Source organism: Malaclemys terrapin, chromosome 16, assembly GCF_027887155.1.
Source record: "Malaclemys terrapin pileata isolate rMalTer1 chromosome 16, rMalTer1.hap1, whole genome shotgun sequence".
NCBI classification, from domain to species: Eukaryota; Metazoa; Chordata; order Testudines; family Emydidae; genus Malaclemys; species Malaclemys terrapin.
The window spans coordinates 17,977,880-18,002,435 of NC_071520.1; the positions used below are offsets into that span (position 1 = coordinate 17,977,880).

The 24,556-nt window shown below is 42.4% G+C and overlaps 1 protein-coding gene across 10 annotated transcripts in view; it reads right to left on the reverse strand.

The window, feature by feature from the left end:
• Positions 1-9,725: 9,725 nt before the first annotated feature.
• FBRSL1 (fibrosin like 1) overlaps positions 9,726-24,556 on the reverse strand; it is a 724,351-nt gene continuing 709,520 nt past the window's right edge. For 4 of the 10 annotated variants that reach the window (XM_054006760.1, XM_054006761.1, XM_054006757.1 and 1 more), the window contains 6 exons: positions 24,386-24,469; positions 23,287-23,419; positions 18,808-18,891; positions 15,968-16,051; positions 14,645-14,879; positions 9,726-12,286 (listed from right to left, as the gene is read on the reverse strand). In XM_054006760.1, coding sequence (XP_053862735.1) covers positions 11,053-12,286; positions 14,645-14,879; positions 15,968-16,051; positions 18,808-18,891; positions 23,287-23,419; positions 24,386-24,469 — 1,854 coding nt within the window. In that variant the 3' untranslated portion in view covers positions 9,726-11,052. The remainder of the gene's footprint in view (positions 12,287-14,644; positions 14,880-15,967; positions 16,052-18,807; positions 18,892-23,286; positions 23,420-24,385; positions 24,470-24,556) is intronic. The other 6 variants (XM_054006766.1, XM_054006764.1, XM_054006758.1 and 3 more) reach the window with 5 other exon arrangements.

Below are 24,556 nucleotides of genomic sequence, written 5' to 3' on the forward strand. Positions count from 1 at the left end.
CGCGGCCCTGTCCATGTGCCAAAATGCCGCCAAAAGATGGAGCGGCGCATGCGCAAGGCCACCGAAAGACGGAGCGCCACACCACTGAAATCACGGACGAGTGGAAAAGGCGCCACTTGGGGAATTCTGGGCTCGGGGGGAGCAGGCACTCCCTCTGTTCCCCCCCTAGCTATGCTACTGGTTAAGTCCCCCATTACTATCAGGTCTTGTGTTTGGGCTATTTGTTGTTTGTTCTATAAATGCCTCATCCACCTCCTCTTCCTGGTTTGGTGGTCCATAGTAGACCTTTATGATGACATTGCCCCTGTTTTTGTCACCCCTTTTTATTTTTACCCAGTGACTTTCAACTGGTCCGCTTCTAACCTCCTTCTGGACCTCAAATGTATAAATTCTTGGTGTACAATGCAATACCTCCTCCCTTTTGAACCTGTCCTTCCTGAACAAGCTATACCCTTCAATATCAATATTCTAGACATGCGATTTATCCCACCAAGTCTTTTTGTGATGCTAATAACATTTTGCATGTGTACTAAGACATCCAGTTCTTCCTGCTTATTCCCCACACTCCTTGCATTTGTCTATCAACATCTAATAAATTGAATAAATTCCCCCACTGTTTTCCCTTGTTCCTCCTTTGCCCTTATTGTAATTTTCCCTCCCCCACCTCCAACTTCCTGACTTCGGTGTAGGTCACCGTTTTTTATACTTGCCTGTGGGCTTTTGTCACCTGACCTCTTTGAACCTAATTTAAAGTCCTCCTCTCTAGGTAAGATGCTCTTCCCCTTCTTTGTCAGGTGGACTGCCATCTCTTCCCACCAGTCCTCCTTCACAAAACAGCATCTGTGTTCCCACCAGTCAGATTTTGAAGCTCTCTTTTTACATTGTGAAGTTGTTCTGAGCCATTGTGGCTGTCAAGCCAGTCTCCCACTCTGGTGATCAACACCACCGGGCCTGCTGAGTCGACAGCCAGCCAGGCTGAAACAATAGAGCAAGTTAATGGAGCAAAATAACCATCAGTGTTTCCCATTAAAAGTAATTTTTTATATAGTGGCTGTAATTTTCTCCCAGCTCACTCAAACACCTCACAGAATAAACAGTTTCTGTATTATCCCCTTGTAAATGAGACCACAGGATCATAAACTTTAATTTGTTGCTTTTGGCTGCTCTCAGGTTTGGCAGACAATTAAACCAATTCATTAGTGAGTTCAGAGGCACATTTTTGGCCATGCCTTGCTTCAAGGGCTATGTGAGGTAATCCAATGAGCTCATCCACTGCAGGGTGCAAAAAATGTCCACTATCTTTGTCACATGATGCCTCAATACTGTATAATTTCCTAGATGCATTCTGGGTGGTTTTTTTGCCCTTCACATTGGTTTGCAACATCCAGAAGATGCATTGCTGTTGGAGGCTGGGTAGCCCACTGGCCTGATGTGTTGGACAAAGTCTATGTTGATCAGTAGGATGAATATCACTTGTGATAGATGGGGCTTAAGGTTTCATTTAGGGAGTGGGCCAATAAACTGCCCCAGAACAGTTCACACCTGAGGTTTGGGGAATTCTGATTTGTATATGAGCTTTAGAGCTCTCTCCACAAGATGTAAATAATTCATCAACAATTCCTTGGATGTCCAAACTAATTTCAGAATCTCCAATTCCAGATGGAGAATCAAGGCTAGACTGTCAACCCAGCTAGATTGTCTCTCTGATTTTAACCTTTTGTTGCTATCAGTTTAATATATAATGAGGATAGAGGTTGCTTTTAAAACAAAAAACTTAATATTATTTTTATAAAGGCAATAGGGCCCAGATCTGACCAGTCTTAAAACTGCAATCTGTTGGGGATGCGCTCTGGATATTTTTAATTTCTCAGAAACTGTAGTGTTGTTTTTAAATAGCTCCTAGTTTTGTAACCTCTACAAACTCCCCATGGTTTTGTTCTTCTCCCTCCTGACTGTAGCTGCATTTTACTTTTCTCAGAGCAGTGATGTCCATCAGCATTCTCATTAGTTTAAGAAGGCAGATGATCTCTTTAGTGGTCTCTGGGGTAAGTATGAACATTTATGAGGGGCGAAACCTCTTTGATTGTGTCTCTCTCATATTTCTTTGCTGACACAGAGAAATTACCACATGGCTTCCTGTATCTGACTGGATTAATTCATTTGGGACAAGTGCATGCTTAATTTGTCCCAGAGCTTGCCAGGGCTGAGCCCTGGCACCTCTAGGGGTTTGGCATTTCATAGCCTCGGCACCTCTGGGCTTGTCACATCAGCTATGAATGTAAAAAGAATTGCTTGAGTCCCAGCACCTAATTGTTTGAGCCCTGGCAACTCTTTCATTACAAATTACACACTGGTTAAGTGCTAGCTGTGGTAGCCCTTACACAAGGTGTTGGATACATTCTTAGATGCAGGTGTGGCATTATTAGCAGATAGTAAATACTGGGAGAGGAAGGAAATAACCTTACTTTCAGGAAGGGGCCTGAAATGCTTTAGGTCAGTTTTCCTCCAATTTTCCTTCTACAAACCAGATGCTCTTAAACATCATCTTCCTCCCCCTCCAAGAAGGATAATGCCCCACTGCCTGGTTCTCTAACCCAACAAACCACCAAGAAAGGTTTTGTGGTCCACAGAGCCCAGGCTGAGATCCACTCTAGAAGAAAGTATCTTACGTGATGTGTGTTAGGCATGAGAAAGGAGTTGACCTCATGCTACAACAGAAAAAAAGTTCCAGGATCTCAACTCCCATCTAGTCATAAAGAAAGGGGGGTCATGCCCCCCTGAGACCTGGTTACAACTCACCCAGCTTCCAGAATTTATGGCTTCTTTGCTGAGATCATTTAAGCCCAATTCTCTCCCAAGGCAAGATTTTTTGTGTGTGCAAAGCCTTCTCTGAGTATAGTACTTAAGAAAAGAGTTTTCAAGGGAAAATAAAATTGCACCCAATATAAACACTATGAATGAAATGTTTTGAGCAATGAAACCAAACAGCATATCAAACTCCATTTTTCTGACTGGTGTCTTGAGCTTGTACTGGCTTAGCATACAAAAAGTTTTCCTGTAATTTTTACTTTAAGTGAAGGGGTTGTCAAGAGCAAAGCTGGGAAACGTCTTTCAGGAGTTGGCGCTCCAGCTCTCTCTTCCTTAGCTTGTAATCCTTGTGACATTTGTCAGGAGGCTGCTCACCACCACAGTAACATGGATCCCACAGGGTGGAGGAGGGAGATCCAAACCCTTCTCTGTCATCTACTTGAAACTGCTGACAAAGCAAAAGTTTCAAGTAGCAAAGCAAAAACCAAGAAGCCTTGTTTATAGAGAGCGAGCTCCCTCCGTTTTGAGCACAACTAGTGCAATCAAAAACGTGTCCCACCATTCTCAGTAAGAAGCAAAGTAAACAGACATGACAGGTGTGGGTGAAGATCCTCTTTTTCATTGGTTATGTAAACACTGAGATACAGCCTAGGCTATTCTCATGTGAACACTTCAGGTAGCTCACAATTGAGAAGAGAGGACTAAGTCTTTACCTGACCTCTGTTGTGTGTGGCAGGGGATGTGTAAATAGACATTTCTTAATTTAGGAAAAGAATGAGAGTTTTGTGGATAAAATGTAGACCTGTGCCTGGGGAAATCTGGGTTCAATTTCCCATGCTGCCACCGCCTTCCTGTATGACCTTGGGCAAGTCACCTTGCTCCAACTTTTCCAGGTAGGGTGCCTAACCGTGAACAAATAGAAGTGGCCTTGTTTCTGAACTGATTTCAGTGGGCATTCAACACCTGAAAATCTGGCAACCTATTAGGTGCCTACATTTGTTTCCCCCTGCTGCAAAATGGGGATGATATTTACTTCATAAGTGCTTAGAGATCTAGGAAAGAAAAATGCTACATAGAGCTAGATATTGCTATAAGGGTAACTTTACATTATTTGCTTATCGTCAGAGGCTCCAGTTTGAAAATGTTCTTGATCTCAGTGTGTAACAGTGTTCCTGGTATTTGTAAAATGCAGATGAGATGACCAGGCTCCTGCTTCCAGATGGAAAATGGAGGGATAGGGGGTGAGAGGAAGGAAAAGTGTGGTTTTCTCCCAATTATTCTGTTGGGGCAGGTGAAGAGAGTAGAGGGGAAGCCACCTTCTCCCACCCTGAAACCCTGCAGGTGCTCTGTGCCACCTCATCAGCTGTGGAGCTCCCTAACCTCCGTGCAGCTCCATTATCTTTGCTGGAGGAAGGCTGCTTTCTCTCAAAGTTGCATGGCTTTGGCCTGGCTTTTGTAAAGTTCTCTTGCAGACTAGCCACTTGAAGGAACTCATGAAAACTACAGGGTGGTCAAGTGCATGTGTGAATAGAAGATCTGTCTCTGGGCCAGTCACACGTTGACACCCAACCCTCTTCAAAACTCTTAGTAAGCACCCCTTACTTCCACTCCAGTTCTTGAACTAGTTGTTCCCTGCATGTACATTTGGATCCACAGGTGGATAGCAGGTGTGGGGAGGGACACCCCTTCACCCCTTATTCCTAAGGAACTACCTCCATTCACATGGATCCAACTATCGACTTTCTGCTGCAGGTTGCCTTGAAAGGCTTGGGGGAGGGGAGGGGGGAAATCCTGTGGATTATGCTCAGACCACCGTTTGGCTTTTCATTATGTTCAGCAATGGTAGTCTTTAATTTAGGCTTGTAAATTAGGCTTCTAAATCTGTAATTTATAGAGTCCCCTGGCCCTCAGGCTTTTATTTCTTCTATTTCATGTAATACAGTGTTACCAGAAATGGCATATTCCAGATAAAATATTGATTTCTGTGGCATCTAAGTAGGGATGATGGCACTTCAGTGCTCTGATATCTTTCAGGAGGAGCAGAAAGGAGCTAACTCGGTATGGAGTGTTACCTTGGCCTTCAAGAACTCTGTTAAAAGTGGAATCCATCACCTACCATATTGTTCCTTAGGAGGGAGGTGGATGTTGATGCTATTTGAGAACTAATATCAGGGCTAATAGCTCCAGAAAACGTGTGTGTATCTGATAAAGCCACTTGCCAAAATCTGACTTACCTTTATTTCCCAGGTTAAACGCCTCCCGACCACAAAGAGAAATCTACCTTTAAGAACCCAAGTAAGTGAGGTGATAGTGCAAGGGGATAATCAATTTCACCTAAGAAATTTGGATACCAGATCTTGATTCATGGGTGGGCAAGCATCTACCAGCATAAAGCACTATCGAGATCCCATGCACAATAATAAGGAATAACAATACAGCAATCAAAAATCCTCACTGCCTGTGCTCCATGCATTCTGCTGAGAATTCAAAGCAAGTGTCCTATCAGCAGCTCTTTCTGTGAAGCATTGACAGTGATATAACATCTGTCACAAAGCAAGCGGTTGCTTTCCAAATCAGGGGCTGGAATTAGCTGCATGAATTCATTGAAGATCATGGGAATGTCAAGCATTTCCTTTCGTATTAAGCTTCACTCTGGCAAGGGGAAGGATTACTCTACTTCCAGCAGGTGAGGCTTGGGGGATGCTCATGTAGCTATTTCTGGCTCAAGATAATATACAATTTGTCCCTCTCTTTGAGGGCAATCGAGAATAAAAAGGGATTGCTTCCTTCAATGAGTGGCTGCAAAGCCTCTCAAAATTAATGCAAAAGGTAGATTCTACATAGCTGCCACCCCTCCCTCAAAGTTACATGTATTTTAGTTTTATTACTGAATCTGCCCAGGCATAAACAACAGGGGATGAATCACTTGATGATTACCTGTTCTGTCTGTTCCCTCTAAAGCACCTGGATTGGCTACTGTCAGAAGACAGGATACTGGGCTAGATGGACCATTGGTCTGACCCAGAATGGCTGTTCTTATGTTCTTAAGTACTCACTGCCAGATGAGCCAGGGAGATAGCTTTAGTGTTCTGGATGGAAGGCAAGTGTGTATGAAGGAGGCTGCGGGAATCAAGGCAGGGGATAACTAGAGGATGGACCAGTGCTTTTTTTAATTTTTATTTCTTTCAGCAGTCGGCACAAAGGAAGAGCCAGATTTTTAAAATGTGAAAAGTGGTTTCAAGCTTTGAAGAGAGTCTGGGTATGTGGGGCGAAGGGAGAAATACAAAACATGATCCCAAGTGTAGGAGCCTAAATTATGGGAATAAAATGGTAGTGTGTGCAGCTATGGAGAGAGGAAGAATTAAGGTGCTTTTGTTAGGTCATGTTTGTATTCAGCCATCCATCCAGGATGACCTCGCAGAGAGACAGTTGGATATGTGGCATTGCGCAGAGACAGAGTTGAGCCATCAGCAGAAAGTCGATAGTTGGATCTATGTGAATGGAGGTAGTTCCTTAGGAATAAGGGGTGAAGGAAGGAAGAACAGATCCCTTTCACAAATGCATTAATTACTAGAAGAAATAGTGCGTGTGAGACTATGTATTTGCTGGCTACACCTGAATGCATTAGAAACCTCAAGGCCAGCACAACAGACTATATACTTAGTTTATTTTGGGTTTAGCTAAAGGCTCCGCCCGAGTGCCAGCTACTTCTCAGGAAAGCTATTACAGCTAACTGACTTTATCGGAGCGTTTTAAGTTTCCCTGCCCTTTGCTCAATAGAATTCTACAGGCCAACTCTGCTACGGAGATTATTTTCCCTGAGAACTTAGAAGCTAATGTGGTCTGATTCAAGCAAACGACCTAGATTGGAACATCTGAATTCACATGCTGTCTAGTATAGCGGAATAGGGGTGGGTTCATACAGTATTGTAACATCTATAGTCTTGTGGCTTTGGCAAGATGAACTTTTCTAAAGGAGCTATCAGAGTTCCTCTTTTTTGTTGTTCAGTCTAAGTTGATGAAAATGTGCTCTTGATTTCCCTTTGTCCCTTTTTTTCCCTAGAACAGGCATCCACTTTTGTCTGACTCAAGGAGTCTGACTCATAATTTGTTCATTTTCCCCCCTGCTGGTTCAGACATGAGGTTGACCTAGGAGATGGATGTAAGACTCTCCGATCAAAAGCCTGACATGATTCTTGAGTGCTGGGGTCTCCCTTTCCTTCTGAAACTGTTTGGACATTCCATTTCTGCTTATTTTGGCTTCTCTAATTTCTTTCCTTTGCTCCTTCTGTAAACTAATGAATGATAATGAGGCCCAAAGATGATGCTGTACATATTCAAAATCTGAGAATTCCTGCTATGACAGCCTGGACAACTGAGGGGTTCTAGAGGGTGTAGCTACACTACACTTTTTTTGTTTTAATCTTTGAAGTTAATGTGGATGCTTCCAAGATGTTTGTTCTTTAGCTGAGGGATCAGCAGATTTGCCTTATTGTCAAATTATTTAATGCTTATTTTTTTGCCATGTAAATTTGAGGATTCCAACAATCCCCTATTTAGGAATTAGCTTTAGCCTATAATCCACTGTCTCCACCCAACCAGTCAGATGGATATTCAGTACAGTTTTTCATTATTTGACCATTCAATTAAAAAAAAAAAGATGCCTATAACTGTTTATGAACAGAAGATAGTACATTCATAATTATAAACCTCATGCCAGGAAGCCAACTGTATTCCAGTCGGTACATAAACGCTCCTGGTGTCTCAGATAAAAGGAGAGTTAATGTAGACAAGAGCTTATTTCCCTCTCCTTGTTCTTTCTGTAAATAGACCTTCCAGTGAAAGCAATGAGATTGCTGAATTCCACGCACTTCCTTCAGAAGTTGCCAATACCACTGCTATTTTTCCACGAAGTTCCACCTCTACCAGCGAGTGGGGGAAAATCTCCCAGATGACGGCTGAAAATGGAAGAATCAAAAGTGAGGGTGGGAAACTGAAAGAGCATAAATGAAGCAGAAGTTTTTAACAACCAGAAAGATCTGTGTAGTACTCCCCTCTAGTAAGAGAAGGCTCAGCTGGGGTAGCTAAAGGAGTAAAGCTGAGTTAATTTCTCTGTTTAGTGTAATAATATGATTAATCATGATGAACTGTTTTGCTATGGAAGTTGATGAACAGTACTGTATAATTCCATAGGAATTCCATTGTGATGCCGCATTAATGAACCATTGCTGTTACACTTTCACATAATGCTTCACAATACAGTAAACGGCAAATCACAGACTTCCTTTGCTGTTGTGACAGATTGAATACCATTCATGATGAATTCTTCTGGCACTCACGAGGGTGCAATATGTAATTCTTTAGGAATTCCATTGTAGCTGGCCACTAAATTAATGCCCACTTATTAAGTATTACATGTTACTGTACAGTAGGCTTTTAACTGGATTGCATACAATCTTGTTGACATTTCTGAGCATTCAAAAGATATAGCTATACAATCTTTTTAATGGACACTAAGGTTGTAACATGCTGAGTTTGCCTCGGGCTCTACTGTAAAAGTGTTGTCAAACAAGATGGCCCATTGCACAATGGTGGTGGAAGAGAATTTCAATGCCAACATTATCCATGAGCCAAGATTACTAATAGCTCTTTGTGCTGAGGCCAACACACTTTTCACTTCCACCATGTGTTATACATTTCTCCAATTTCTGGTGGGGTAGCAGGTGCTGATTTTTAATGCCTATTTTATTTTGTCTCCTTTCACATCAGCCTAAAGACCATGCTTTTTTTTTTTTTTTTTTACACTGAGTAATTTAGTCACACACAAACTTAAAAACAGAAGCTGTAACAGGCTGTTAAAACAGCCTTGCCCACTGTTAAATAAGTTAGTTATTGATAGGAAGGAGGTAAGGGGAATTCAGAGTGCCCCCACTCCCTGCAGATGTCTGCTATCAGCCTAAGGGGGAAATACATGAAATGCATGTGATGAACCGACCTTCGGGGCTGTAACCTTCCTATTCTCCCCATAGCTATGCCAGCAGCATTGTTCTTTAAGCAAGCTGATGCACAGAGGGTGCCCATGAAACTACTACATTTTTACTCCCCCCCCCCCCCTCCACTCCAAAAGGTGGCATAAACCTGTATGTGCTACAGAGACATCTATAACTTGTAGTTACGGTTTTTGTAGGAGGAAGTGCCACTCTTTGCACAGGGTAAAACTTGAGCTGCTTCATATGCCATTTATTCTAGCAGCTGTCAAAGTTCTTAGTTCTGATACCTTTGATATTGTGTCTGAAGTGCTAAGAGCTAAATCCTTGGCGAATGGGCAAGGTTCTTAGGGTAAGGGGATGCTAATCAAGGAAAGATTTTTAAACAAACCCCTCAACCTCTTCATCACACGGTGGCTGGGCCATCAAAGCACCTGAAGCACTATTGGTATTAAAGGGCTCAGCACATCTGTCGATAAACCATTAGCTTCAAAGTCAAGAGGACTAGCTATGACACACAAACACTCAACTACCTTTTTTCATCCAAAATCAATGTTGTATTTATCTTCATTGATCTACAAGGAAACTGAATGTTTAAAATTACAGGGGTGCAGGGGGGAGGTTGGGAGGGGGAGGGAGGGAAACGAGATACAGAGTCAAGGAAAGAAAATAGTAACAGATGGCTGAATTAACTAGAGAGTAAAAGCCCAGGATATATAAAACATGGATACTGAAAAATAAAATAAAGGATGGGGAAATGGTACAGCAAGTAAAACATGGCAAAATTTACATATGAATGAAAAGTAAAATTTGAAATAAAAATAAAAATCATTCCAAAAAGCCAGTTCAAGGCAGAACCACACTGCAACAAACATTTGCTTATGGTCTTCATGTAATAGAGATAATACATCAGAATTTCTTTTTTTAAAATCAACCATTAGACTTTTTTGCACTCCTAAAATTCTACTTTGTCTTGTATACAGATTCCAATAAGAACACTGCACAATTAGCACAAGGGGTCCACGGAAAATTGTCCTTGCTTGCCAGCGAGCCTGCCCACAACACAAAAAAAAAAAAAAAGAGAGAAAAAAAAAAAAAAAAGAGGAAAAAAGAAAAAAAAATTAAAGGGTCTGCCGCATGGGTACTGTGCCAGTTCCATCTGTTTTTGCCATCTTGAAAAGTAGGAAACCAAAATCTCCTCCCAGGAGCGTCTCTTCCTTGGTGAACTGTCCCTTGTGTTTGTACAAAAAAAATGCAGTCTTTTTTTTTTTTTTGTTAAACACAAGCATCCTTCTTTCTGTTCACATGCCATTTCCATTCTGTCTCCAGAGTTGCAAGTTGTTTTGTTTTTTCGGGTGTTTTTTTTTTTTTTTTTTAAATCTTCCTCCCCCCAACATCCACTAAGACCTGCCTCCAAGTTCTTGCATAGTTGAAGTATATATGCTGCACTTAGCTTTCTGAGTGTGTATTTCTGACTGTGACAAGAATGAGTTGTAACCATGTTAACAAATAACCAGAGTGGTTCTAGAAACCTTTTTTTTATAAAGTCTACCTATGTTAAGAATTTAATATTGGTGTACATTTATATTAACAGAATATTTACAGTTTGTTTTCTTTGTTTGTTTTGTTTAAAACAAGAAGTCAAAAAAAATTCCTCTTAAATTTCTGCATAATATTATAAGGCAAAAAACAAACAGTTTTGTACATTATTATTATTAATAATAATATTTTAATATATATCTGTAACTTCGGTTCCAAAGTACCAAGATAAGTGATCGATTGGCCTCAGTTAGGGAACCTCACAGTGGACTGTAAGAAACTACAGTATTTCCATAAATAATACTTTAAGAAACCCTGGGTAATTTTCTTAAGGATCTGAGGCATTTTAAATGCAAATTTAACTAAAAGCAAAATTTCTCTTTTTTTAAGTGAATAAAGAGCACAGAATTAAAAAAAATACAAATCCATTAAAAATGTTTCTCACATTTGGGAAAAAATGTACAAACTTGATATTTTTAATAACTAATTTTAGCACAGAAACAAAAAAAAAATCAATACCTATATATATTAAATTCCCATTCTTAGCAACCTTCTTGTTGGAAAGTTTGAAACCCCATACCCCATTATTTATGGAACTGTGCTTAACTTCTATAAATTTTACATTAAAAAAAAAAAAAAAAAGGTTACAGCAGTGCATTTTGTAAAAGATTTTTGTTGTTCTATATACAGCCAAGTTTAAAATTCACCCTGTTGGGGACTATCGTGCCTCTACTTCTTTGGGGTTCCTAGAGGGGGAATAGTCCCTGGACTCTGAGTTTGTGAGTGGGGTAGTCCTGCGTGGGGAGGCAGGTCTAGTACTGCTTGCTGGTACCAAAGGGGGCGGGGCACTCAACGCTGCGGTTGGTGGGTTCCTATTTAAAATTCCATTGTGCATGGCAGTGGATGGACTGAGTCTGGGGTAATGCATCCCGCTTAAGTGAGGCATGAACGATGGCATGTGTGCCAGATGACTTTCGATAGGGGACGAGTGCAGGTGGTGCATTCTGGCACGTTCAAGTTCTTCCCGTAAGTGCAAGCGCTCCCTCTCCTCCACTTGCCGCAACCGCTCCTGCTCTCGGCGGGCTTCAAGAAGGTTTTCATGGTTATAGTCGTGCGGTTCTCTGTCTCTGTAAGAACGCTCATGGTCATAAAATCCAGAGGTGGTAGGGAACCTGTGGATGGGATCTGTCCGGAGCTGGAAGTCCATTCGACGATGCAAGTCTAAGCTCCGGTAGGCATCTCGCAGTGGGTCCCTCACTGGGTCCCAAGAAAATCCAGGATGTGGCAGTCTCTCTCTTCCTGACAAAGGATTCATGCCCATGAGAGGGGTCATCATTCTGCTGCGGTCTAGAACATTCATGTTGTTCATCTGGTGAACGCTACTCATGGAGAGAGGCATTGTGGCGGCCATAGAATGGGGCAATGGTAATCCATGCAAAGAAGGTGGTGGCGGATGTTCCACTGTTCTGGAATGCTGTGAAGGTTCAGATCCCACCACCAGCACATCACTGTCCTCCTTGCGCTCCTCTTTGACCTTGATGTCATTTTTAATCTTCTGGAGGTCACTTGGAAGCTCTGGCTTTCTCTCTATATCTTTGTTCATTAAATTGCTAAGTTTCAAGCTCTCGCTTAGTGCAGGTTTGCTGTAGGGAGATACAGACTGAATTACTGGCTTCGTGTTGTCCTCAGAGGGTCTCTTATCATGGCTTGGAGTTTCCTTCACGGGGGAACGGCTCTCTTTTATCTTGTGTTCTGTTATGGGTGGCTCTCTCAGTCGGTCAGGGTGCTCTCTCTCTGGTTCTTTGGACCTTTCCCTTTCACCAATGCTAACCTGCCTGATGGGATCGCTGGAGGTCTGACTGTTGCTGCGGATGAGGTTGCTGATCTGATGGGTCACAGGAGCTGATGCCGGTGAGGATCTATTTGAATGTCTGTTTTTATCCATGAGATCCCTGTGTAAAGAGAAAATACCTTATTGTTGGTGAGTGCTTGTTTACAACAAACACCTACACCAACAATGAACAGAACTATATTCTAGTCAATAAAGTATATGTTACTATTAAAATTGTGAGCCAACATAGACCTTCTGAAAATGAGGGACTAACAGCTTTGGCTAGCAGCAGGTATAGTAGCGTTCAATGCTGAGCACTATCTTGCAGCCGGCTAGTCCAGCTATGGACTGCACATGAGCACTTGTTTGGTGACTTGCAAAATGGAACATGAATATGAGAACACCAAAGTCACCTTTCACAGGTGACCTTATCTCAATTTAAACTTTAGTCTCCTTAAAAGACAGGCTAGTGGAGGGCCAAAAGGGTCAATAGATTATTTAAAAAATATTTTTCTAGACTGTGCCAGCCATTGATCATTATGCTATCAATCAATAAATACAATTTATTACCTAAGGATATTAGAAAATTAATGGCTAAGATCTGCTTGAGTTACCTCGATGGCTGCACTGATGCCATGTGACATGGATCTAAGACAGACACTGCATCTGTTGGCAACTTAGCCTTGAGTTCTATGCACATTTACTCTAAATACTTCATAAAACAAATCCATCTTCAACTCTCCTATCTTGGGGCTTGAGCAGCCTGGACATGAGGTAACATTTTTCTTAGGGAGCAGCAGATCTGCTTTTTAGTTCAGTTTAACTGAGCTCAGTGTTGCAATTTCAGCAGTTATAGAAGCTGATAAGAAAAAATGCCAGGCACAGGAGATATATGCACATGAAACTGATTGATCAGACTGCCTTTCAAGAAGGGCTGCTGTGAGGCACAGACAGTTCAATGCACTGGTGCTGCCTAAATGAGGCAGGTCTCTCACAAGCAGGGATGATATCCAATGTTTAGAGTGGGAATGGGAGGCAGGAGAGTGGGGTTGTATTCCCAGCTGTGCCACAGATGTGTTGTTTGACCTTGGGCAAATCAATTAACCTCACTGTACCTCAGTTTCCCCTATCTCTAAAAGGGGAGGAAGGCAAGTAATGCTCACCCTTTTCAAAGCACTTCGTGATCTTTGGGTAAAAGGTACGCTAACCGCAAAGTATGAGACAACTGAGAAACTTAATGGTGCCCAAGCTTTTTGTTGGGTTACTGTCATGGGCTGAATGACTCTTGGTGAAAACTAGTAGGTGCTGTTGGAGTTTTGTGAACATTTATCTCCATTTGTTTATTTTTCAGGGCACTGAATTTTGGCAAACCTTTGGTATTGGTTCAGCAAAAGGTATTAGATGCTGTGGTAGACAGACCTGGTGATGTTTTTAGGTCAGTTAAGCTGATTTACTAATGGCCTGCCTACATTACGGACCCTATGGCACACCCCCATAGTGTAGACATAGCCTACACGGACAGAAAGGGCTTTTCTATTGGAGTAGGAACACCGCCTCCCCAAATGATGGTAGCTACATTGACACAAACATTCTTTCGCAACATAGCAGCCTCTGCAGTGGGGATTAGGTTGATTTAGATGTGTCAATCATGGGTGTGTTTCTTTCAAACCTTGGACCAACGTAGTTGTTGGCCTAATTTTAAAGTTTAAGCAAATTAAACCCCTTTCTCGATGGTCTCACTCTGAAGTAAAGTGAACTTTGTTCGCTTTAGTGAAGTGAATTAAGCTAACGTGACCTAATGCCACTTTACTTTGAAATGAATGTCCAGATAGGGGTTTAATGCCCTTTAACTAACGCACTTTGAAATTCATACCTTTAGTTAATTTGTCTTAATTTCTTCCCATGCAGACAAGCTCTAAGTTTATATGCAAAGGGGTTCTTCTTTCCCCTTACAAAAAGGTGTGTCTGTAAATTGTATCAAAGACTATAACTCTATGCTATTTAGGATTCTGGGACAATTACTCCTATACAATCTTCCTGACTTTGGTGCATGGGAGTAAGAGGTCAGAATTTAACCTCGCCACTGGTGAGATCAGATCACAGTATCACAATGCAGTTTGCAAACCTTTATCTGAGATGTTTTGAAAGACAGAAAACACTGTAGCCCACAGCAGCTTTCATTCACCATGCCTGTGTATGAGAGCTGTCTAATGAGAGACACTTTGGGAATAGAGTCTACCTGACAAATGGCCTAGTGGCAGGAGAGGACGGACTGGTTCACTACGTTGCCACAGAGAGTATTGCCAAAACATGCCTATGGCAGTGCGGAGTGGAGCAGAAGGCCTGTTGACAGCTTCAGAGAGGATTTGCTCACATCACTCAGCAGCAGATTTACAATTATACCGAAATCAAGGCCACTGGAGGGGGAGTTGAAGATTAAGGGGTACAAGAAAGTGCCCAATGCGTGCCTGCCACGTACCTCTCTTTCTCTCTGTTGTCTTTATTCAGTGAAAGATCCCTCTTCTCTGACTCCCGCTCCCGGTCTCTGTCGTGGTTGGTTACTGAGGAGCTTCGTTCGGAATCCCCTGGTTTAGGCCACTGTGGAGGTGTCGGGAAGGAAGGTGGGGTTCGATGGAGTCTATTCCATGGCTCGTGGGGATTATTAAAGCTCTGTAGGTTTGGACCGTCTTTGTGAGCAAATATGCTGTTGTGAGCTAGAACAGTGGGGGGCAAAAGGGAACAGATTTTTTTCTTTCTTTTGAACAAGAGTTAAAAAATAATTCACACCAAATTATCCCAAATAAATTCTGTGAAGTGCCAATTATAACCATAACTATCTTTTCAAGGCTTCTCATTTTGGGGTCAGGGAAAGCTCTTAGCAGGAAGTTTCAACCACCTCTGATAACTGGTGAAAGACACAGCAGCTCTTAAGACTGTTTGCGGGGGAAGCTTTAACTACAGATCTGAGTAACTCCTGTAAGGTAATGAGACCATTAACGCCACGAGAGATGCTTCAGAATTGCCCAGCTTCTCTTTCTCTCCCCGCCACCATGGGATCCATCACAACCAGTACTCACTAGCTCCGTCACTGACATAAACTAAAAGGTTGCAGGTAGTTACAGAAAATCAGCTGCCTGCAGTGAGGACTCAGGGCCCTATTTGTTAAGGAAAGCATAGGTGATGTGTAGCTGTATTTTTTATTTTTTTTAAACGGAGCTTGTCCGTGGTTCACACGCTCCTTTTAGTATGATCAGTCACTTGATTTTTGTCCACCAATCCAGAATTCATCCCGTTCTGCATGAGATGCACATGCATGCTCCCCTACGTGTGTCTGCCAAGCATGCCTCACCTGCCAGTAATGTACTTTTAAAGGAAAATCCTTCTATATGTGGAACTTAACATTCAAACCATGGGCATTGGCGGGAGGGGGTAAGTCTGCACAGTGATTTAGGAGAGATATCAATGGCTGTTGTACTGCAAGTCTTCGCTGTTGAAGGGTGTCACTTCACACGCCAGTAGGGTAGCAGAGCTCAGTGGAGTTTCACGGCTCTGGCACCTCTAAGAGCACACAAGGCAACAATCTTGAGCGGTGAAGAGATGCAGAAGCACAGCTACTGATAACACGCGACATGCAGAAAAGCTCCCACTGCAGAGACCTGGAAATCTTAGGTGCAGTGTTTTCAGATAGGATAATGGAGGTTAGGAAATGACTTTTTTAAAAACTACCACCAACTGCTGTAAATATTAGCATGTGGCTTTTTTGGAAGGGATGTTTGTCTGCAGTAACCCAGCCAGTACTTACTCAGAGCATGACTGCCTAATCCTCCAAAGGCATTGCTGCCTAAGTTCCCAAGGCCGCTGAAGGTGCTTGACCTGCTAAATGGATCTGGAAAGGCAAACAGGGATTTAGCAGGCATTTAGCCAAGAATGTTGGAGAATGAAACGCACCCCTCCCCTTTTGAATGCTCTGAATCCAAGTAGGATTAGGTCAGACTTTAAGCTGATCCTCCTTATTGCAAGGTTCTTTGCACAGAAAATTCCCAGCATGTTAAAAAATGGAGAAGGGATTCAGTGCTTACTACACAAACAGATGCTGTCAACTTTTGTATGCCAGTCAGAGGGGAGCTAGAAGTTAAGTTCTAATAGCTGAAATTGGGGTGGCAGCTACTAAGCTACACGTGGCAGTGAAGAGCTGTAAACTGTCTTCTGGCATGAGTGGGCCTTGCAAATAACCTTTTCAGGACATAAGACGACTCTGATACACTTTTTGCTCTCCAGCTCCTTTCGGAGCCTACTCTAGGTTCTGCGCCATGTCACAGCGTAGACATCAATATAAAATAAAGCTCTGACAAAACCCAGCAGCCCTGGTATAGAATAACAAAAGGCTCCTGCATTAGTAACCCTACACCTGAGAAAGGGTGAGGCCAGACACAAACACCACACTGCTGCTAGCTGATATTTCGGCAGCATTAGCCAGTTAGTGGAGGAACTAACCACAAAACCATTCTAGCAAGCAGGGGGTTGACGGCTTATTATGACAATGCTTTTTGATACAGATGAACTTTCTTTGCTCACTACTATTATATTTCAGTTGCCTTGAAACGGGAACTGCAGGCACTTTGGTGAATGGCCTGAGAGGTTGTCTTGTTTCACTATCGCTTTTGTATGCACCTCTGTATTGTCTGCTGTGTAACCTTTTCACAGACATAATCCTAAGCGAATCACTACAGACATCCATCCCTATAGCAACTATACACCTGGGACTTTTGCACTAAAATTCCTTGTACAGAGCCTCTAGTCACAGTGACACTGGGAGGGCTAGTGTAGACTAGGGGCTATTGAGTGTGAGCCACCTGGTGTTTTAGACCTGCTCTGAGTCAGGTTAGATGAGCGGTTGGCTAAAATGCCAGAGAGGGTCTGTACTACCGCTACAATTAGGGTGGTAACCATAGTTGGGAAATGTTAGAGAGAAAAGGCTGGTGTAGAGTCAGCCTCGGAGGATTGTTTATCCTCACTCACTAGTGTGAAAGGAAACCACAGTCATAAGGCCTTGCTAAGCCAGAGCACTAAGTTACCTCACCATAAGCAACGACTTTCCCTCTGCCCCGTGGGTGCTCAAACTCCCCCGCACCCCGGCCCTGCCCCACCCTCACCCCACCCCAATTCCACCCCCGAGCGTACTACATCCCCATGCCTCCCCCTCCCTCCCAGAAAGTCCTAAGTGCCGCTGTTAGGTGGTGGGCAGGAAGCGCTGGGAGGCGGAGGAGCAGGGATACGGCACGCTCGGGGGAGGAGGAGGCAAGGAGGGGGTGGAGGTGGGGGGAGCTTGGCTGCCGGTGGGTGCTGAGCACCTGCTAATTTTTCCCCGTGGGTGCTGCAGCCCCACAGCACCCATGGAGTCGGCGCCTATGTCCCTCACCACACTGCTACCATTAAATTCTGACCAGACCTAAAACACCTTAAATAACATACAAGAGCTGGGTGAACACTACAAAGTTTTCCACAAATACATCAATTAGAATTTTTACGCTAATTGACTCTGTGTTTGCACCCTACTCTTGTTATGAATATTAGAGTGACTCGTTTGCAGAAACAGTGAATTTTAATTGAGTGTTGGAGAAAATTCAAAGAAAACAGGTTCCCATGGGGTTTTTGCCCTGGAAATTGAATTCAAACAGGTCATCATAGGGCATATTCTGTTCACTGACTGGATGAGAGTAAGGGCTTGACAACACATGACAGTTGGTACAGAATAAGGTAGGATGTGAATTTAAAGTGGAATGGCCATTCCTGAATAACTCTGATTCTGAAATACAAATGCCTTTTTTCCCCAAATTATCTTAATCCACTTTGGAAGCGGATTACGCAAAATACAGAAAGACACACTTATTCCTGAATAACTCCACGTGTAGAAAAACCCTTATTACCAAAACTAACCAACACAGCTTGAACGTTGAGTGATATCATGAACTGCTCGTGAGCACTATGTCGAACAAGAAAAACTAATTTTGTGTATAATTTAGAATGAAGAAATTTTAGAAAATCAGGGTCTGCTTACAGCCAATTAGGGAACAGAAAAGCAAGCAAAATGTATTGGACAACTGTTCATCCAGCTCTAATAAAAAACCCAGCCAAGAACTTAATAGGTGGGAAGGGATGTGGGAGAAACATTTTAAATTATGCTTTGTTTGAGATATATTTTGCCAATGATTGGAAGTGCTAAATTATCCTTTTTCTTTTGATCACCTTTTGATAAGCCTCCTAATTTCTAAGTATTTATCCATCTAATAGCACAAATTCTTATAGTTTCTTTCACCACACACACATTTAACTACAGAATGGAATAAACCTTTACATCTAAGATGTAAGTGAGCGTGCACAGTGGCTTATCACTCATGGAGTTCCACCTTTCTGAGACTCTCCATCCATTGGCAGTGGAGGGATCTACTAAGCCTGCTGACCTTAGGAAGTAATTTGGAGGTGGAAAAACAAAGGGTATGTTGGGGGAAGATTCCTACATAGCTTCTGTTTCCTGTGGGGGGGTTAAGCCTCCCCCCCGCCCAGTCTCTGAGACACTGCTGATCCATGGAGTCAGGGAATGAATTAAATAGAACAATAAATGTGAAAGCAATGTTTACTTACACTTACCTGCCAAATGGCTAGTAGGCAGGAAGCTGCTGTGATGAGGCGAGGGTCCAAAAGGGGTGGTGGCTGGATGTGCAGCACCTGTGACAACAAGGGAGTGATATGTTTTTAGTCCAGCGATGGGTAAGTGTTTAATATGAAAAGCTGAAGCTCCTGTCCATCAGGTAGATAACAAAGGTATGGGACATACTTAAGCACCACAGAGGTGGCATCTGAAACCTAGCAACGGGTAGAATTTCTTTCCCTAAATCAGGGCAAGAGAAAGGGTGAATGTAAGATCATGCATCAAAACGTACTAACTCTCTGTAAAACTCTGATCTTGATGCCTTTTTATAAAAGATTCATGTAGCATGGTCATTTATTTCACTGCATTTAAATTGGGCTGGGTCACCCAAGGTCACAGAGCAAGACAGAGACCATTCTGAAGTGGGACCGCTGCTGGCAAGGATGCATGTGAAGCAGCTCTTTGTGACGGGCACATCAGGAACACAACACCAATCATCCCTATCCCAGGGTATTTTCCCTGAGGTTCCCTGAATGCATGGTGTGTTGCATTTTGAGACTGGCATTAAATCACATGAGGTCGCCCTGCCCATTTGTTGTCGAGTTTGGTGACATTCACTGCCAGCTGTGGAGCACCACGCCAGACTTTGCTGAGTTGCTGGGATTCAAGACTTCTGGGGCCTTGTCTATGGTAGAAAATCTTCCCTAAAATTTCCCATCATGGCTAATGGTTAATTCAGCTCAACTGGTGGTCTCAGTGGTGGGAAACCTAGCTTATATAAAGGCCTGGGTGGCTGCCAGCATTTTAAACACTAGGTTGGGTAGACCAGCTCCATGCAGGGATAGATGACACGCTGTTTAAAATGCTGGTGACCAGTTGGAGGCCCTGCCTGTGCTAATATTCCCCTTATTGCAGCTGAAATGCTGGGAAATTCTTAAGACAGTGGTTTAATGTAAATATACCCTCCTGCCTTGCTCAAAGGAAACAAAAACATATCTACCTCTAAAAACAAGCTGCCCCCATCTCCACATTTTATTATGAACTAATGGGACTCCATCAGGCAATGACAGAACCGGCACTTTCTTGAGACCAGGCTTAGCTGTGCCCCAAATTGACCAAGAACTTAGTACAGCCTTCAGGTGCAGTGCTTTATTGCTTGCTTTTCTCAAGTTGCATTGTAAACGTAATCAGTAAAAAGTTAACTTTCCCACCTCCATTAAGACTGGAATAAGAAGTAGGGTCTGCTGCAGCACTTGCTACCAACATGGCCCCACAGGGATGTGGTACTACTAAGAGTTACAATGGGTAGTAATTAAGACTTCAGAGCAGAAACTGCTACTCAAACATGGCCAATCCTCACCACCCTAAAGTGAATATGACTCAGTCCAAACCAGGACATGGATGTACCTATACATTATCTGTGGCAGGAACTGGTGCACAGAAGGTCAGTGTTAAACAGAGTGATGTCCCAGGAACATGAGCAGACTTTAAAGCCCCAGAGAAAGACACGAGTCCCACACCAACTTGGCCACTGCAAACCTAAGCAGCCAGAAAATGAATTAAGGAAACTTAAGAGAGACCACAGCAACGAAACCTGAGGTTATCTATAAACATTCCAACTGCTCCACTGCTTCAAGATGGATGGAGACTGTCATCTATCTAATCCTTTAAGATTTCAGAAGATGTATAACGGATGGGAGATTTCTTCAAAGGAGATGGCTTACAAACTCAACTACATGGGCTGATAATAAAAAATCCTCTGGAGAAAGCCAGGAGCAGCACTGTGGGCTGTCAGGTAGTTATTAAATATAACGTCTGCCAGGCAGCTGAACATTCGTCCTGAAGACAGGTGGCCCTAAGATAACTTATGTCTCCCACGGTAACAAGGCAATGCAGCAGAACCAATGATTCACACCAACTACGCACTTGTTCAATCAGGTGAAAAGAATGCCTCAGATATTGTAGAGTAAAAGATTTATTTATCCCTATATTACTGCTGCAATGTTTGTTCACTCTGCTGTTCTCTGATAGCACACTTTACCTAGATTTACGGTGTGATGGCTGTTGTGATTAATATACTCACAGACTAGTTGCTCTAAGTTATTTATCTCCAGTTGAAGTAAAGGATTCTATTAATTTGCCTTCCTTAAACAAATCTATTCTATGCTACTTCTCTTCTTGCTTTCGTTAAGAGATAAGCTTGTCGTTATTAAATCATTAGAGATCTAGATATTTCTCAAGCATGTTTGCTTCCTTTCAAGAAATGTTAAAGATACTAACTGGACAGCACTTTTGCTGCAATAGACCATTTCTGTTTCTGACCGCAAACTGTACTATAATACAGACCTCCGCAGCAAAACCAGAGATCATGTGGGCATCTTTAAAAACAACAAGGGTTTGATTTGAAGATAGTGGGAGGAAAAGCAGCTCCTATAGTTAAAGTAATCATTATGTATACACATTCACACATAAAGACATCACCATAGGATCTGGGCACCTGTATAGACACATACATATGCAGTTTGGCATCATACAGCATAAAAATTGTATGATGGGCACATTGCTTACGTGCGGTGAAGTCACCAGTCACTCCTCCTTTGTAATTCACGTCCACAAATCATTGCAGACAGACAAACAGGTCCCAGTTATGCAGGTTGAAGGCTACCTAAAGCCAGTATTAGAATCTCAGCTTGATGCTGGATTAGTTTTCTTTTTAGGATTTTGGCAAAAATTCATGCTACTTTTAACCACATGAATTTTAATGGGGTTACACTGGGAATGAATTTGATTAAATTGGTCACAAATATACACAAGTGATACTGCAATCCTTTGCTCTTGGGGGAAATTCTGTGCCAAAAAATAAACATTTTTGCACACATTTTAAAATTCTGCAAATTTTTACATATTTTATTTGTCAAAATAAAACAATATAATCACACCAGTTTCAATTATTTTGGTAATTTATTTCAAAATACCTGTCAGCAAGTATGTCTGCAACAATACAGACAATAAAAAAAATTCCACCAGAAGTAGAGATAACGACACCTCTACGACAACCCAGTTCCTGTTTCTCTGTTATGCTTTTGTTGGGTGCCTCAGTCTGTGTCTCATGTGCCAGCTGGGCATATCTTGGGGGAAAACTACCCCACAGCCCCCAGACACCCCCAATCCCAGAAACATGCACCCCCCAGAGCCCAGAGATCCAGAGAGAGAAGCAGCCTGATGCTGGGTCCTGGGCTTGTATGCAGTTTCCTGCACGCCGCCTCCTTCTTTTAGTACGTGCTGGGAACCCCAGTTACCCGGAACCCTCCAGCTCTCACTTCCTCCTCCCCCCGCCCCAGGCAGTGTCCTGTATTTGCAAGCTAGAGAGCCAGGCTCTGCTGGGTCCAGCAGCCCCTAGTGGCGGCCAGCAGCTCTGCAGCACCAATTCTGCAGGGAAAAATGAAATTCTGCACAGAACATTAATTCTGCACAAATTCTGTATTGTGCAGTGGCACAGAATCCCCCCAGGAGTAATCCTAAAAATAGAGTAAGGTGAGGGAAGAAAAACACCATGTAAATTACCCACTAGTTAATTATATAAACTAAAATTATATATTGTCATCCTATCTAAGTGCACAACTTTCACTGACTGCAGCTAGAAACTGCATGCCTAGCTCTGAGGGCAGACAGATATATAACATACGGAAATAGTCAGAAGTGGGTTGGGGGAAAGAAGGACCGTAGGGGGAGAAGAGAGAGAGTATTCTGCAGCTGGAAATATTCCTGAATATAAAACAATAACCATACACAGTAGAACATCAGAGTTGCAGACTGTTTCAATCAGAGCTAGTAGGAAGAATTCAATGTGGATTATATCAATGTGAATTATATGGTGTTTTGGTTTAGGGGAAAAAAAAGATTTTAATAAAAAATTGTCAACATTGAATTTTTTTTGTTTTCTGTGAATTTTTGTAATCAATTGTTACTGAAACTTTCTGTTCTCAGAAAACTGTGTTTTTGACAGACAAAAAACAAAAATGTGGGGGAGTATAATACAGCATGGACAATTAAAAAAAAAAACAACAACAGAAAATGGATCCATTTCAAACCCTCTGCAATGGAAACAACTTTGAATTTTTTTGTAAAATCATTTTTTGAGCAGCTCCACAGAGCATGTTAATCCGGCGTGTGGAAAACTAAACTGAAAGCCAGCTAGATAGACTCAAATTCAAGAAGCAATTCCTATCGGAGTTTACTGTAATTTGTCATCATCTCTTGTCTTGTGGGGTAACGTAGTTCCCTCTGGATTAAAATATGAAGACCCAGCAGAACAGACGGCTCTGTTCTAAAAGCACAGTTTACCAATATTCTCTAATATTTTCAAACCATTATGAAGACTAACATTGTACTGCTTTAATTTTTGATACCTAATAGTAAAAGGGGAAAACATATGAAATCAATTTCTGCAAAAATGATAATTCTCTCCTTACCTGTCGTGGAAAACAGAGGCCTGGCAAGGTCTTGTGGGTAATGGAATCCTGGAAAAATTCCAGGGGCAGGAGGTCTGCTGAACAGGTCAAGTTTACCGCCTATGTCTAGCTTGTGGGGATCCAGCTGCATCTGCTGTCAAATGATACAAGAACAATCTCATTATACATTTCCTTTCTTTATGGGGGAAAAGAGAGCGTTCAGGCTCACTGCTGCTTAGTACTGCCAGGGAGAGTTAGTGAGTGTGACGGCAGTGTCTCTGGTCAGATACCGTAGTCATAGTCTGACAACATCTATAAGGCCATTTCACTCCACAGCTTCTGAGCTGCCTGCCTCATTCACATGAATAAGGTCTGAAGTGAGCTCTTAGCCCCACAGCATACACAGCGGAGCATGCAACATGATACACTAAGTGCACTGCACCCTAGGATCAGTCTGCAGTCTTGACCTGACAAAAAACATTCCACAGGCTGAAAGCTACAGACAGAACCAGAAGCCTTAAGAGTCGACAACAGAGTTCTGTGCTTTGTTGCTCCAGTTCAGAGAGAGCGAGAGAGAGACTTTCGCAGACTTTTCTACAGCTAGTAAGCGCCAAATGAAAGGGGTAGGGAGAGAGAAGAGATGTGGAGGAATGAAGAAAACTGCCTCTGAGACTCTGGATGAGATTCTTAACCTTCTCCTAGAGTATGCCAGGCTTCTAGCAAAGAGCCAGACGGATACATTGACAAACTTCACCTATGCTGAGAAAATAAGTCTTTTTCTAAATGTACAGCTGAAATGATATTTTCACTTACTAAAATTTACATTTGCCATTTTAATGGCATTAATTAAAAAGCTCCAAGTGAAAGTAGTAAATATTCATTATTAACTGGATAAAAACTACAGTGGGAGCCATGAAAAAAAAAATCACTAGAGATTGTTTTACTGTGGTATCTGCTATTCTAAGTGTAGGCACCTGGCATGGGGAATGTTGAGTTTGTAATGGCACCCAATGTACCTAATCTTGTTATCTCTTCAGTTTTTAAATTCCCTCCCATCCCCCCACAGAATCAAAGAAGAAAACCCATCCACCTCTAACACAGTAACTATCATTCTACTCGCCTGCTCTATGTTTTGTAAAATGTCCTTCACCGTATCGGTCATTTCATTCTGAATAGGATAATACTCCATATTCCACAGGAGGTACTAGTGCAGAAGGGAAATGATATTAAACATGTATGCTTCGTAAAAAGCTGGATCTTGGGCAAAATTACCCTCCCCCTCCCCCTCTTC